Genomic DNA, 16,648 nt, shown 5'->3' with positions numbered 1-16,648 from the left:
GTTACTCTTTAGGCTAACAATGTTCCAATATTTCTAGTTTCCTGGTTTAGAAGCATTGAGAGAGTCAACCTCTGTTGTTGTCTCTCACTCATTCTGTCTGTCCCAACACACATCTAGTGGTCACTAAATCTCTTTGCTTCCCTCAGAGTGTAGCTCCTTTCCTTTTCCTTTCTACTGCCTTGATCTAGGCTCACATTATTGTTTCGATTGGGTTGTTTTAACAGCCTAACGTCTGGTTGTGCTATCATTAGTTCTTTTCTCTCTTTGGTGAATTATTTGCCCTATTACTAAAATTGTTTTTTCAGTAAGTAAATTTTAGTAATCCCTCCTCCTCTTTCCACTATATCTGTATACACTGCCTTCCTGCAGGGCCAAGTCTCAGCGAAGCCATGGAAACATTGGCTTCCTAGCTCCTGTCCAGTTTGGTAGGCAATATCCTTCCTTTACCAAGTGATGCCTTTACCTCCCCTGGCTCTTCTCCACACGCTCCTAACTGGTGCATCCGTCAAGACGATTCACATGTCACATCTCCTCCAAATTCTGCCTGACTCATAGCGACAGCATTGGATTCCTCTGTGCTCTCACAGAACTGAGCACATCATGTTGCAGTGTAATTACTATTTTCTACCAAATGGAGAACTCAGAATTTAGGTACCTGGCCTTATTCTGCTTTACTGTATGTTTCAGTAACAGACTGTGGCAGATACAGATTTGGGCTGGAATTTCTAGAACTTGGGATGGTCCTCTTAAATAAAAAATAACATAACATTATGACTACAAAATTAGATAAAAAGTGCATATTTATTTAAATGAGAGTGGAAGGATCCTATGCAAGTATCTTCACGCTAAATCTGCCTATGTCCCATGGCTAGGGGAATTCAAGTGCTTAGTTAAAACTTGCTGAAATAACGCAGTGGGTTTTTTAAATATGTTATTTACAAGTATATATCAGTATATTAATATTTATATAATTTTTCTCTTGCTGTTGATTTTCTTAAAGTTGGGAAACAATAGTTAGCCATTCTGATGCTAATACTGTTGTTAATAATAATGCCTAATGCTTGTACAGCATTTCCCGTTTTCTAAGCATTTTCACATACTTTATCTTATGGGGATTCTGACAACTGAGTCACAAGGAACATGGCCCAGGCCTAATGACTCTTACTGCGTGTGGCTAGTTGGTATGTGAAAGAAGAGTTGGAATTCTTCTTTCAGATCAGATTTCACTTTGGCAGGGAGTGATTCAGTTCTTCCTGTGCGTCTGGAACCTCAGTTAGCACTCCACTCCACCTCCTGTTAGCCTGATGAATGCTGAGGCATTTTCTGAGCGTTTTCTAAAATATCTTGCTGCTGCTTCGTGTTTCTATCTCCTCCTCCCTTTTAGCTTCCTCACCTCATTATTTCTTCTTCCTTTCCTCCCCTGTTTGTTTATCTGTGTCTTGCCATACATCAAACCTATCCCCTCTCCATTTGTCTTTTCTGGTAGATAAGTTAATACTTTTAAGTGTCAGTTCTTTGACTAAACTGAATTTTGGAGTTTACAATTATTGGCTTTGTTTCTACTTCTTTGAAATATTGTAGGGGTGATTTTGAGAATTTTCCATAGTATAAAAAGTATGTATAGTTTTCAGTAACAAGAAAGGAGACGTCCTAAAGACACATACTTTATTTACCACATGGGTAAGACATGCAGTTTTCAAGTCCCAATCCAGAAATAATCAACTTTCATTTGTGTTAAGGATTTGCTTATTTAATAAACCTGAATAATCTGAAAGCAAATCAGAAACAGCAAAATGGAGAGATTAGTGTCCAGACATTAACAGAAGACAAAATAATAATATCAATAATTTGTGTCTTTCTTTCAGGCACTTTGCATATTGTTTATGCCCACTTTACAGTAGCAGCTCAGAGAAGTTAAGTGATATCAGAACTAGTAAAATGGTAGCGTGTTCTTTTAAGAGAATTTTATAGAGCAGCCTGGGAACTCTGAAAGCATAGCTGCCTGAGGCTACTTACCCTGAAGGTAAATAACTATGCTTTTCTGTATTATTATTAGAGCACAGAGCTATGATTTGGTGGAAAGGACTTGGCTTTGCTGTCAGTCAGTCTTGGGTTGATATTAAATGTTGATTCCCTGACAAGCTTTGTGAAGGTAGGAGAAAACAATTTATCTTTCTGAGCCTCGATTTTCTTACTTGAAAATGGGTGTATCTAACACAGAGCTGTTGGTAGGATGAAAGGAAATGCATGTGTGTAAAGCATACATGCTCTTTTTAAGGACACAGGGCAGGAATATATGACAGCTATTTCATAAATGGTTTCATTTCAAACAGTAAAAATATTGCTGGTTTGTTGCCTAAAAATCTCACAGAGACTTTTTTATTCTCTGGAAGAGTCATTATAACAGACACAATAGCAATAAATTAATAAATACAGTTGAATTATTAGTTGTTATTGAATAGCAGTTTTTAAAAGTGTCAGATAACAAATTATTGCTTTAATTTGTGGGTTATAACCAAGCCTACATTGTAGACGTCCAATGGTGAGTATATGTTTGGAAACTTGTACCCCTTGAAGGTAGTATTTGGTGGTGAATTTGTATTGAGGAATAAAGTTGCTTTTTTTTTTAATCAGCAAAATAGCATGGAAAATTAAACTGTTCATTAACTTAGGGAATCTTTTCAGAGTACACACCCAATCTGATTGAGAAAGACTTGCAAGCCTATTATTTCTTTCTTCTTTGCCCTCAAATCCTCTTGTAGCTAAATTGGATTACTTTTGGCTGAAACTTTCAGATAATTGTTGTTTCATTACGCAGACTTTTCAGTGCCCACATATAATAATGGCTATAGTGATATGATTGCTTACTAAAAGATCTGAGTTACGTGACCTTGAGAAAGTTAGTAATCTCTTTGACCTACTTCCGCCTCTGTAAAATGTGGTCTTAGCAAGTTGTGTTTTAGAAAGAGTAAAAGCTCACAAAATTGTGTTTTATTTTCAGATATTTGAAATTAAGTTAATTATTTTAAATACATGCGTTATTTTTTCTCCTGTCTGAATTTTAAGAGTTCTGAATCGCTCTCCATGAAAAGTATTGCAAAGATTGGGCTTAGAGGGCGCGAGAGCATGTGATCCTTCATGAGCCCTTCTCAGTACACTTTTGGTTCGTCTCTGAACAAAGAGCTGGAACTAAACCTACAGGATGCAGACCACTAGTCACACCAGCACCGGAGGGAAAAACAGCCACATCACATATCACTCCAATATGCTGTTCTTTCCCCCAGAGGATTTCCTATCAGAAATTTGAGCCTGTCCTTTTCTGAGTAGGATTTGTAAACTTTATTCCTGTCCAGATTCAGCAAAAGGGAATTGTGAAAACCGCAAACTGAGTTCAGGAGGCACTGATTAATGAGAAGGGGAAAACTATCTAATTATGTATATAGTACTTTTAGCTCAGTGATAGCTAAGCAGGCGATATGATAGATGACACTCCATCATTTGTGTAGAAAAGGTTCCAGAATGGGAGAAACAGTTTCGAACAATAACAGGGAAACGGTGCAGTAGAGTTATTTTGAAAGTTAGGGGGGAAAGCCCTAGAAGATGACCTTGGGTGAAGAGCGTGAATTTGAGGCAGTTGGGTGGGAAGAGAAGTAGAACCTGCGTGGTTATAGTATTCTCATCTACCCTCCCACCTCCCAGTTCCACAGTTTTGTCTGTATTAGAATGGTCATTCCTAGTCACTGTTCTTTAGGACTGTACCCCGAGGAATCAATCATTCAGTCACAACCGACACAGCCACGTATTGTTCTGCCCCGGTATTGTCATTGAGATCTCACAGACTCAATGTAAGTGCTGTCTCTGAGATGGTGGCCGAGGAATGACAGGTATCTTCGGTCCTGTTACCTCCTCCTGCAGTTGATAAGTCCTCACACAGAGCAGCTGCCCGCCGTGTTTCAGGTCCCATGGGGATGCTTTGAGTACCCATGCTTTTTCTAAGTACCAAGGGTGCAGCCTGTGCCGGCCCCCTGGAGAGGTGCCTCATTCCAGGCAGGTAAAAGGGCAAGAGCCCAGAGGAATTTCCCTGGAGAATTGGTCGCCAATGGAGGAATTACCTCTGAGAATTTGGTGGCACAGCATTACTCCCCCCGAGAAAATGTGGCTGCAGTGAGTGCTTTATGAGCAGCTAGCTGCCTCTGGAGACTTGAGGCCCACCCCTGGTGGTTTGCCTGCAAGGGCAGCCCTTGAAGGAACCCCCCCCCCCCACGTGGTTCTGTTCTAGAAGTATGCTGGCCTGTTGCGTCTTGATCCTGGACACCGAGATAACAAATGGGCAAACTGCCCAACACACCTAAATTCCTCCAAGTTTAACTAGGGAGTAAGGTTAGAGCACAAGTGGCTAAAATCTTCAATCTCAGAAGCATCTAAATCTCTTCTCTGAGTCACCCACCGTGTTTGGTGTGCGTTAACCGTCGAGGGCCCCTGCCTGATAGGGACGCGCTAAGAGAACACTGTGGACGGAAACGATTTTAAAATGAGTCTGCCGAGAGAAAATACTGGAATCCATAGTTCCCGAACAGGTATGTGTGCTTGTTTCGCTTATTTAAAAAAAAAATGTATGGATGAGGATTGAGGAAGAAGGATTAAATATAATACAGTGGACTATAAACAAAATTGATTTGTCTATTTAAAAAGAAATTCCAGCCTTGCAAACAGTCACTTGAGTAATAATACCCCGAGATTTTAATCCCAGGCACACCACTGATTTGTTACTCAACCAAACCTTAGCTTGTCTGTGAGCTGCATGTTTTGGGGGGCTAATTATAAAATTGACTTCATAGTTTGGTGTGAGCAGTAAATACGGGAGCTTAACTCAGAAGCATCACAAAATATAATTTTTGTGTTATTTTGGAAGTGACTGTCAACCTGGTAAAATGTCTTTATAAAGCTAGTTAGTATACAGAGGGTGCCCCAAAAATGTATACACATTTCAAGAAAGGAAAATGGTATTGTAATACTCAATATATACCGATGACAAAAGATGAATACAAGTAATGTTTGACTTCTGCAATTACAAGAGGTGCTCAAAGTAGTTACCATCAGCGTCCAGACACTTCTGATTAATGCCAACTACTGCTTGAGCACCATTGACCAAAGTGTCCACTTGTATGCATTTTTTTGGCATCTCCAATATATGTGCTTTAAGGACTCTGTAGTTAAGGTGAGAATGTGTATACTTTTTGAAAGGACAATGAACCTTTCACCTCAGGCCAACAGTCCTTTCTTCTAAGACCTTTCTTTATAAGACCATCAAATATCTCCAAATAGCATCATATCGAGGGGGACAGCTTCAACATATGAAGTTTGGAAGGATACAATTCAGGTGATAGCAACTTTATAAGGTAGTATAATTCAGCCTTTTAAACTCTTGATCAGGGTAGATTTTATTGCTAGAACTGTCATACCACTGACCCGCTATTTTTTTTATATTCTTTATCTTGGTGATTGGTATATACCATCCAAACAATGACTCAAGCAGGAAAGCTAGGATCCGTGCTAGACTCATTTTCATTATGTCCACATTACCAGGTCCTGTTGTTTATAGCTCTTAATTAATTCTTTGATCTGTCCCCTGTATTTGTTTTTCCTCTCTGTTTAAAAAAAAGTGACCTTCTTTTTTCTATTAATAGTTTCTCTTGCTGCTTATAGGTCTTCCACATCATTTTCAGAGGGATCTTTCTTAAACAAAGTAACCATGTTACTGTGTTACAATAAACTTCAAAATCAAATATCTAAACTATTTAAGAATAGTGTACAGAGCCCTCAGTAATTTAGCCTGTACCTACCTCTCTAACCTCATTACCTGTGCCTCTGCCTTTCCTTTTCCTTCAGCTCCAATCTAGTGTAAGAAACTGCTTGTAGGGGCGGCAGGTTAGCTCAGTTGGTTAGAGCACAGTGTTCATAACACCAAGGTTGCCGGTTCGATTCCCACATGGCCCACTGAGCTGCACCCTCCACAACTAGATTGAAACAATTACATGACTTGGGGCTGATGGGTCCTGGAAAAACACTGTTCTCCAATAAAAAAAAAAGAAAACATAAAAGAAACGGCTTGCAGTGCTCAGAAGGTACAGTGTGCCCTTGCCTCTACGTGGGGAGCTCTTTTGTCGCTCCTTCTGACCTAACTCTCACTTGCCCTTTAGGACTCTTTGCCGAGGTCGGGGAGTCATCTCTGCCTCCAGGAAGCTTTTCCTTTCTCTTCACTTTGGGCTTCCACACCCTCTCATGTCTTCTTGTATTTTAAGTGTCTTGTTTATGTGGTTTTTTTCTTCCATTCACTTGGCCCATGAGTTCCCACACTGTGTTCTCATGTCTTATTTCTGACACCTAACGCCATGTCTGTTGTGTAGGCGCCCGTGTGTTGTTGAATCAGTCAATAACAATTTGAGTTCTTTTCTAACTCGGTGACCTGACAGCATTTTCAATTTGGGCAGGTAATTTATCTTTCCAGTTTGTAAAGGAAGGACAAGACTGTCGATCTGTATTTGAAGTATATTATAAAGGCTTGATTGGTACTTAATACTTGATACTTGATTGTCTTTGATTTTGGGAAGTAAAATTAATAAATTCTGTTATTATTGAAGGAATTCAAAAAGATTCATAAATGTCAACTTGAAAAATTTTGTTCACGTATGCTTTTTTGATCAATCGTAAAAATGAGGAAGACGTTGAAAAGAACAGATTAAGAAGAAGCTGACTGTGTTGTGTTGGATCGCTGTGTGATGCGGTGGGGTAGTGTGCTGTTTCTATGCTTTGGGAGCGCTAGTTCAGTAACGTTACCTTAGAGTATGAATTATGAGTGAAAGTGTAAGTTTTGCTGTCATGGCCAATTGACTTTATGACAAACGACCTGCAAATGACTGAATACAGCCTTGCGTTTGTCTGCTTACTTCAGGTAGTGCTGAGGCAGCTATGAATGAGACAAAGGCTAAATTTAAATGGAACAACAGATGCTGAGCGACTTTGACAAGCCGCAAACCATTGCAGCAAGCTCTTTTAATGCGTTACTCCTTTTACAGTCAGAATTGTTTAAGATAACTAGAAAATTGTATGCATTTGGGGCAGTTTCTCTTAGTTGAGCTATTTTGAGCACAAAACATAATTTCACTTGTTAGTTGCCATATAATCTGCATTGGGCAGAGTGATTTATGTTTCAAGTACTGATTCTCTACTACATAATAGCTATGCCTACAAATTACCGGTACACCTTGTTGAAAAGTAAAATGATTAGCCAATAAGTCCCTGTTTCTAAATGAAACCAATATCCTGTTTGATTTTTATCCTCTGCTGAAACTAGTGTTTTCATCCAGTTGTTGGAAAATCATATAGTTACAGCTAAAATCTTTAGAGCTTTCTAAAGGATTTGGCAACTGTGTCACTATATTAAAATTTTTCAGGAAGCATAAAGGCCTTAAAAATGATTTTTAAAATTTGATTTTTTTCTAAGTTGCTGTATACATAAGTAGGCTTGACAGATAAAAGAATGGATGCTTGGTTAAATTTGAATTTTAGATAATCAGCAAATTAGTGTTTAGTATAAGTATGACCCATGTATTATATAAGATATACTATAAAATTATTCATTTATCTGAAATTCAAATTGAGCTGTGTTTTTATTTGCTAAATCTGGCAACCTTTTATTGATACAAAATATAAAAAAACAACAAAAGAAATGCAGTGCCAACTATATTTCTCTTAATGTCCATCCATCCATCCCTCCCACATCCCACTGTTTAGTCTTTGGAAAGCTTGCAAAAATCATCTGTGCTTTAATAGGCACATACTAATTTTACTTACACGAACTTTTCCTTCACCTTTTATACAAACACTAGTAATTTAATACATTGCCCTGTACTTTTCTTTTTTTCATTTAACAACATATTTCCACCATGTGATTTTTTTCTGAGACAATATGGAATATACGGGGTAAGTGATAGAAGAATGAGTGTGGGCTTTGAAATCAGGCAGAGTGCGATTCAAATCTAAGTTCTCTGGCTTACTAGCTGTGTGGCCTTGAGTAAGAAAGACCTCAGCCTCTCCTGTGTTGTCTTATCTGGGAAATGAGAGAATGAGGTGCCAGGCGGTGGAGGGTATTGTGGTCAGGGTCTCTGTCCCTATGATGTAATGTGTGCACATGGCGCTTGTGTGGCACTATAGTTGCTCATAGGGACAGAATTCATTGAGTCATTATTGATATGTCTTGCAATTCTGAGTTCCATGATTCCTGAAATAGACTAAGTTCAATTATAACCAAATAATGATATGGCTACAAGCAGAATACATGAGCAGTGGCTAGAAGGGAACCAGTATTTTCTGTACTATTTGAATATGTTTAGTCTCATTGTGTTGAGGGATTTAGTACCTTGAAATAACAGCCATGTTTTTTAATATACTTATGATATTAATCTAAGGACACTTCATTTTTCCTTGGGAATTTTTCTTAAAATCTTGGCGTTTAAAAGTGATTTGCTTAAACATACATGAGAACATTAGATAAATGGTGACTGTGACTGATCTTTCTTTGATAGAGCCACCCCTCGTTTCTAAAATACTTAATCCTGACTTATTCATACTTTGTGTGCATTGTTGGCTGTGTTGCACTGTGGACCCCAGTCCATTTCAGACTGCATTCAGTTTGGTTCCCTAGACTTCATTCACGTTGTGTTCCTAGTTCTTCTGTTCGTTTCTCCTCATGTAGGGCAAGGTTTACACAATTTTTAACTTGGAAAGAGGAAGGAGAAAGGTGAAGTGAAACTCTCGCCTATCGAGAGGCAGTCAGTATATAGTAGAAGTTAAGTTGTTAATTGACTGGAGTCAAGCTGCCTGGGTTCAAATCCTGGCTCCATCACTTAGTAGTGGTATGAATTTGGGCAAGTTACTTAACCTTTCTGTGTCTCAGTTTCCTTGTTTGTAAAATGAGTGGATTGTGTGAAGATTAAAGAACTTAATTGTATAATATGCTTTGAACAGTGCCCGGCATGTGATAGGTGCTGTGTGTTTGCCGTTAATATTACTGTTTCTGCCCTACCATTAATGTCGATTGCTTTGTCGTCGTATCCACATCTCATTTCTTCTGTTGACTGTCCCTCTGATTCATCATCCTCACTGGCAGCGGGAATTGCCCAGAAAAGCATTTAGAACTCGGCATTCTTCTGACATGTATTGGATCTTTTTAAAGTCTTACCCATTGGCCATGCCCCTCAGTATTCACCCACAGATTCTCCTAGTTCCATATAGTGTTGAGATGGGTAAAGAAGGAAGAGTGATGGTTGGGTGGTGACAGTGTGAGAAAGAGAGTTCATGTCTGCAGTTGGATGGAGTAGACACCATATCTCCATCTCAAAAATTCTGTGATCACCAAAAACTTTCTTTGTACTTAGAACTGAATCCTTGGGATAGGGGTATAAGTCATAAAAGGAAACACATTTGTTTTTTTTTTACTTCTTGCCTCTTTGTCATAATTACTTATGGTGAAATCTCCTGGAAGACCTCAAGAAAGCCATTTATTTAAAATGTATATATCAGAGCAGAGAAGATAAACTGTGAAACTAACTTTTTATCACTGAAATCCAGAGAAGTAGAATTCTCATCTGGGAGCTAATGTCAATGACTTGCAGCTGAATTAGCCTTTTTTTTTTTTAATCTTTATGATAAGAGTTTCCCTGGGAGAAAACAAAAATAATTCTATTTCCACATAACTGACTCAGAGGGGAACTCTTGGATGAGTGTTTCTCTCGGTTGGGAGCTGCCTCCTCTGTAGTTTCTCTGCAGACCCCTCCTCAGTCGTTGGGCCTCTAAATCCATAAGCTTCCTCCCCCTCCACGTCACACAATACTGCCCGTCTTCCTGAGTTAATTTTTCATAGAGGAAAGAGGATAGAGCTAAATTTTATTGTGCATACCAGACACTCATGTATATAGTTTTATCCGTTCCACACTTTATGAATATTAGTTATTTGTAATTAGAGATTTTCAGATTAAAAAAAGATAGTGACTTAAGGCCATATGGCGAGTAAGTGGCTGAGCTGAAATTTTAATTCAAGATATCAGACTTCCTGTTCCATGCTCTTTCATTGTTATCATGCTTCCTCCTGGGCGGTTTAATTAAATACACCTATGTAGACCTGGTTTCCTTTTATTAGGGTATTTTACTTTTACTTTTTAATTGTCAGAGTTAATATTTTTTTTTTGGGGGGGGAGGACGTAATTGTATGCTATTTTACAAAAGAATATTATAGTCTCCTTGTCTATAAGAATTTTTTAAAATGTGATTATTTTTAAGATCTCCCTGTACTTTTCCCCATAAAACCATGCAATGCCTGGCATTGGCGTGCTCATCTGTATGGTCTGAGCGTTATTCCTGAATATATACTTTATATTTGTGAGCTGGAAATTGACATATTTGATTTATCTCATTTATCGTAATACTTGTATACCCAGCAAGTAAATGTGTTTTCTAGGAAACTGAGGTTCACATAATAGGCTCCTTGCTCAAGGCCACAGTGCTATGTAGGTTTCAGTTCCAGGTTAGGACCAGTGTCCTCTTGTGGTGACACCAGGCTACTTTTCAAAACAAGTGCCAGTGGTTGAGCTATTTGACTTTGAAATGGCATTGATATTTTAAACAGTATATTCTAAATTTGAGTAAGGAAAGTCAGTAAATTCTATTCTCTATTATTAACCAAATCAAGACACTTTTGAGAGTGAAAGGGGCAGGAAACATAAAAAGCATTAATGGAGTTGCAGCTGACTGCAACATCTGGTCACCCTAGATATAAGGTAATGCGTGTAAGATAACAAAGAGAAACCCAGACTACTCAACTTTATTTTATTTATAGCTTCCAAGTTAAAACAACTATCAATGTTTCCAAGTTGGGGGTGGGGGACAGAATAAAAAAAAAAAGATCTTTCATTTAACATTCTTCAGTTTTTCATCCATGATTTAATATATCATCTTCCAGTGGTTCAAGTACTGCTTGATTGTCACGACCCATTTCTAATTGGTATGTGTGTATTGCCTCCTCAGTTAAGACTGAGCATTCAGGCCAGGATCACATTTTTTTTTTTTAAGATTTTTATTGGGGAATTGGGGGGATGGGAACAGCGCTGGGGAATTGGGGGAAGGGGAACAGACAAGTTGCTGTCCGCTCACTGCGGCTGCTGGCCGCTCATGCTGGCTGCTGGCTGCTGGCTACACACGGCAGCCCATGGCAACCCACCGCCACAGGGACTGCAGCCCAGCTCCAGGCTGAGCTGTTGTTCAGCATCTTAGCTGTGGAGGGCAGTGTCACCGGCCCTCACATGCGGGGTCCGAACCGGGGCCCTCTGGCGTCCCAAGCCAGCCCTCAACCATCGCGCCATTCGGCTGGTCCCAGGATCACATTTTATACTTTTTACATTTTCACTTTTTTTTTTTCCTCCCCCACAGAATTTCTCATGTAGAGTCAAGTAAGCTCCTTACTCTATGGGAAAGGATCTGTAATGCAAAGTGAAGCCAAGATTATAGATTATAGGGGTCTGTGTTGAGGAGCTCTTAAAGAAATATTTTGGATATGTCTGCCATCTTATTTAAAAGAGATTTCATGCTTTTTACCTTATGGAAGTATTATCCATAAAGATAAGATAATTTTGAATTAGTCCTAAACTGATGACTTTCTTCTGCCTATAAAGAAAACTATCTTAAACCAACAAGATTTTAATGGTCAAAAGAATTGTAGTCGTATCAAGTGCTTTTTAGAGTATATAGTTTTAGAATATTTTAAAGTTCTGATAAAACATAACCATTCTGTTTTATTTCTTTTCTTCCAAGTTTTAATTGCTGTTTATTGTCATTGTAGAGGAGAACACTGAACTTTGGGAAACAATGTTAGAAACTATAGGTAAGACCCTGTATCTTTCTATTTTTATAAGAATTGAATCACCGTCCATTGGGATCTTTGCAGTGTGGTATTTTCTAAATAGCAGGATTCTGTCTATAGTAACATAGGTTTAAATAAAGTTTTTATCAACTAGCATTATACTAGGTAATGTGTTATTTGGACAATTTCATGTGAATGTTATAAAAAACATCATTTATAAGCGTAAGTTAAAAGCATGTTTTGCCAATTATGTGTTTTAATAAAGCTTAATGTCAACCCAGTCCTGATTTATGAACCCATTTCTGGCTAATGTTTGTTTCTGGATAGCATCATAAAGTTCAAAAGTTTTTTGTGTGTGTTTTTTTTTTTTAATACTAAAAGAAGATCGTTACCTACGTCATTCATACTTTCACTTTATCTGTGGCAGGTGAAATGCTGCTGAGCGCTTGGTTTTAAGTTGGCAACGATAACAGTAACAAAAACCGAGGCTGACAAACTTCCGTGATGATTTAAGGCAGTTTAGTTTTTACATGAGATAATTTAAGTGGAAATAGTCAAATTTCCCAAGTGCACGTTTATCTTTGTTTCACGCTACTCTTTAGTTTTAGAGAAGCGAGTCTGTAGAACTGGTTTCAGGTGTATCGGGTATATCAGGTATGGTACGCCCCATCCCTCTGTCCCTCATCTGACGCCACAGTCCTCCCCTATTCAGGGAACTTCTCGGGTATTATTATTGGGAGGTATCTGAATCTCTCTCTGCCACCTTGATGAGTGCAGCTGGTGTCTTGACAGCTGCAGGTTTTGAGGGGTAGGGTGAGAGTGGGTGGCAGGAAAAGGAGGAGCTGTTTTGTGAACATGGGGTCATTACTGTGACTTGTTCCCGGTACTGTGCTGGGAATGAAAATGCATGGGTGTCCATTTTCTTCATCACCCATTTTAGACAGAAGTCCCACGCCATAAAGACTACAAGTCTGCATAGAAAACTTCCTCATAAGAAAGTGGAAAGCAAAGGGGAAATATAAGATTATTTAAATCATTACTTTCTAACCATTATTCTGTAAGTTTTTACTGAGTTGTGTGCCTTACAAGACTTGACAAGGGAATTAATACTCGATTTGTATTCTGAGATACCATGGGAAATATGACCCGGAATGAGGTTCTCATGAATAGCTTTATCATCATTTGCTTTTAAAATTCTGCATATGAATAAATAGTGTTTGTTTAAATTTATTGTGTTTGCAGACTCATGGTCAACATTAATTAATGCTTTAATTTCCCAATTTCTGTGAAATTCCACACTTAATGTTATAGAAAGTATCTCTGGTGATAATTCCCACTCTTTGATTACTATGATATGGCAAATATATTTTAATAGGTAAATGTGTTACCATCATGAATCTGTTACAACACATATCTGAACAGTCTTTATTTAAAAAAAAATAAGTTTGGCTTCACGTATAAGTAAAAGAGAGAGAGAGAGAGTTCTAGGGAGATGTTTTAAATTATTATTTCTAGTAAAAACTCACTAACTTAGAACATGAATGTAAGATGCTAGGCTTAATATTATTACTATTATTATTTATGTGTTATATTATTACATATTATTATGATTATTCAAAATATTTATTTTGCAACTTTGTGCCTGATACATAAAGTGATCAATTAGTATTTGAATTATATTAATTTTAAATTATGTATATGTAAATTTGCTATTTACATTTTGGGAAAAACACGAAGTATTAAGTCATGTTTTTGAAGGGTTGTATATTACTGTGATGCATTTTCAATTCTAAAGTGTAGAATAGTTTGCTCCTTAATATATGAAATTGTCATATTTTGGGTGTTATGATATCACCTTCCTTTAGTTGTGTTATATTTCTCATTTTTCTTATATATAAATAAATTTTTTTAAGGTGAAAATACCAGCATTTGCAAGATCACAGTGTTTGGTCTTCAATAGTTTTTATTATCAAGTTGAAATAGCTGGCCTTGTTGCTCAAATATACTTCATCTGAATTACTTTCAGTACTTTACAATTAGTTGCATGTAGTGTACACTATAACCAGTTCCCTGCTTTCAAGCAAACTTTCTTACAAGAGACTTCAAGGCTTGAGGGACATATTTAGAGGGATATGTTACAATCCCTCTTTTCTCCCCCCCCTCCCCCCATCAATTTTATGCTCTTGAAAGGAATAGTTTCGGGTTTCTGTAAGTGTGGTTTGATATGTGCACTTGATTCCTGTTATTGACTGATGCTGCTGTTTGGTACAGACAAAAATCGGGCCCTGCAGGCAGCAGAGCGCTTGCAAGGCAAGCTGCGAGAACGTGGGGATGTGGCAAACGAAGACAAGCTGAACCTTCTCAAGTCAGTCTTGCAGAGCCCACTCTTCAGTCAGATTCTGAGCCTGCAGGCTTCGGTACAGCAGCTGAAAGAACAGGTATGGTATCATTCACCTAAAGCAGGAATTCACAGCATGGCGTGGATCTTGGATTTCTGTATATGTTAGTTAATGAAGTCGTTTCAACCTCCAAAGAAGACATTCAGAATCACTGTGGCTCCCCCCTCCCCCACCCCAGTTATTTCTGTAGTGGTTGTTGCTATATATTGTAGATGATATGACACTGTGTTGAAAGCTGAAGAAGGAGCCCCTACAGGAGAAGGGGATGAGAAAAATAGGTGTAGGGTGGATGGCTGAGGACTTGGTTTCCATCGTCACGGAGGCTCATTGTTCATGGGATTTTGCTCATTCAGATTCAGACATTCGGTACACTCACGAGATTTCAGATGAGCCTGGATTTGCATGTGTAATTGTGTGTGAGGAAGGGAAATCACCTCTGTTTTGACAGTCAAAGAAATAATTACATTGTCATCAGTTAGAGGAATTGCAATTCTCACTTCTTAAAGCAGTGTAAGTAGCAATTGCTTCCATGACAGCATCAGATGGTGATAAGCGTTAGAACTTCCAAATGTAACACTGTGGGTTTTTTTCTTTAAACATTATAAGCATTAAGAAGTCCTAGCATTGATATCAAAACTGAAACATATCACAATGACAGAATGAAAACTGAAGTCACATGTCCTTTCAGCTGACCTAATGTAAAAACCATTTCTCAAGTTTAAAAAATGTATTTTTAAAATCGTTGTTATCCTCACAAGGTTTGAAGTCAATCTAGGCCTACAGTCCAAATTAACTCCCATTTTAATACTTTTAGCATTAATTTAATGGTTATGGGTTACTTGCTAATAAATATTCTGCCTTAAAAGGTTAAAAATGAAACTTGAAGACTAGTTTTGTAATTCAGTGAAAGAACAGCTCCAATTTAAAAAAGCCTCAAAAATGTGCCAAATGCAAAAAAGAACAAATAGTAGCAATAGAAGGAATTTGTTTAATGTCATGTAACTCCTTAGTCTAGATATTTTGGTAGCCAAAAAATTAAATAAACAATCTTTGAAAATATTTTTCTCTAGTGAAATTCTGCTTAATGATTTTAAAGGTCGTGACCATGAGTTAAGAAAAAGAGATATTTGTTGTTGTTATATGTAGTTGTATTTGTGCCCTTTGCAAGTTATTGCAAGTATTGGTTGGAAGTACTCATTTTCAGAAAGGATTGGCAGGGTTTTGGAGAAACCAATATCCTGAATATAAGTGTAATTATGGATGTGGAAAATTATTGGGTTTTTCAGAAAGTGTGAAGAAGTTGAACAGATGTTCTCTCCTTATTGTATTATGAAGATATGATTAGAATGAGAGGAAAAGTTGAAACAAAAAGTACTAGTAAGTATGTCAGGAAATACCACTAGTCCAGTGAGATAACTGTCAAAATTTCCTTTCTAGCCAGCCTTACGTAAGGACAATAGCCTTTGTACTTCCCACGTCTGCTGAAGGGAGGGGAGAAATAGGCCTACTTGTTGTTGAGCTTGTTTTACTATTTCCAAGTGGAAGTAGGATATGAGCTCTAAAACTGTTTGTACTCCACGTGACTCAGCTGAAACCTGCTTGGAAATCGATTGAGCATAATATCGAGTTTCATAGTTTCTAAGTAGTGATGTTATTGATACATTAATGATAGACACTGATATATTTCAGGACTAAGTAAGCTGTGAGGTTTGTGAATTCTGCAGGCATATCTTACATGCCTTTGGACTTTTTGGCTCTTTGATCACCTGTTCAAGTACTGAAAGAGACCAAGCAAACCATCCAGCCCACTTTCTGTTATTACAGTAGCTTACAGAGGTTGAGCAACTGGAACTAGAACTCTGTTTTGTTGGCCTCGCAAGGCATAGCCCTTTTCCTTTTTTGATACTACAGCCTTTCTCACATCATTTTTTTCCCCCAAGGGTGAAAATGTGGTCCCTAAATGCTAAGAGTTTAGTTTCTGTTAAAATCACTGATAACTTCTCAGTTTTTGTGACTCTTCACTTTAGTCTCCATTCTTTTACTAATTCAATTTCATCTGTTTATTGAACCAGATTTTTTTTTGTATGACTAAAGTAAAACTTCAAAAGCTTATATTGTTTTCTGTTTTAAAGTTTAAACATAAATGTTCTAGACTTTATCATGTTAAAAATTATCTGTATAGTTTATTAATTGCTAATTTATTAGTATTTATAATTTAATATTTAATTAATGCACCTAAGGCATGCCATTTGTTTTGTGCTTTTAAACCAGTAGCTACAGAAATCTGAACAGTGGCAAGATTTTTTTTTATTACCTTGTACCTAAATTATGTTTT

At 37.6% G+C, this 16,648-nt stretch overlaps 1 protein-coding gene across 8 annotated transcripts in view; it reads left to right on the top strand.

The window, feature by feature from the left end:
• The window catches only part of MPDZ (multiple PDZ domain crumbs cell polarity complex component), a 153,267-nt gene that overhangs the window by 14,350 nt on the left and 122,269 nt on the right, over positions 1–16,648 (top strand). For 2 of the 8 annotated variants that reach the window (XM_019627171.1, XM_019627177.1), the window contains exons 1-3: positions 4,465–4,577; positions 11,894–11,935; positions 14,186–14,352. In XM_019627171.1, the coding sequence (XP_019482716.1) occupies positions 4,532–4,577; positions 11,894–11,935; positions 14,186–14,352 (255 nt within the window). In that variant the 5' untranslated portion in view covers positions 4,465–4,531. Of the gene's footprint in view, positions 1–4,462; positions 4,578–11,893; positions 11,936–14,185; positions 14,353–16,648 lie in introns of those variants that run through there. The other 6 variants (XM_019627170.1, XM_019627173.1, XM_019627176.1 and 3 more) reach the window with 6 other exon arrangements.

Source organism: Hipposideros armiger, unplaced genomic scaffold (assembly GCF_001890085.2).
Source record: "Hipposideros armiger isolate ML-2016 unplaced genomic scaffold, ASM189008v1 scaffold_717, whole genome shotgun sequence".
NCBI lineage: Eukaryota > Metazoa > Chordata > Mammalia > Chiroptera > Hipposideridae > Hipposideros > Hipposideros armiger.
This window is presented reverse-complemented; position numbering and strand designations above follow the sequence as displayed.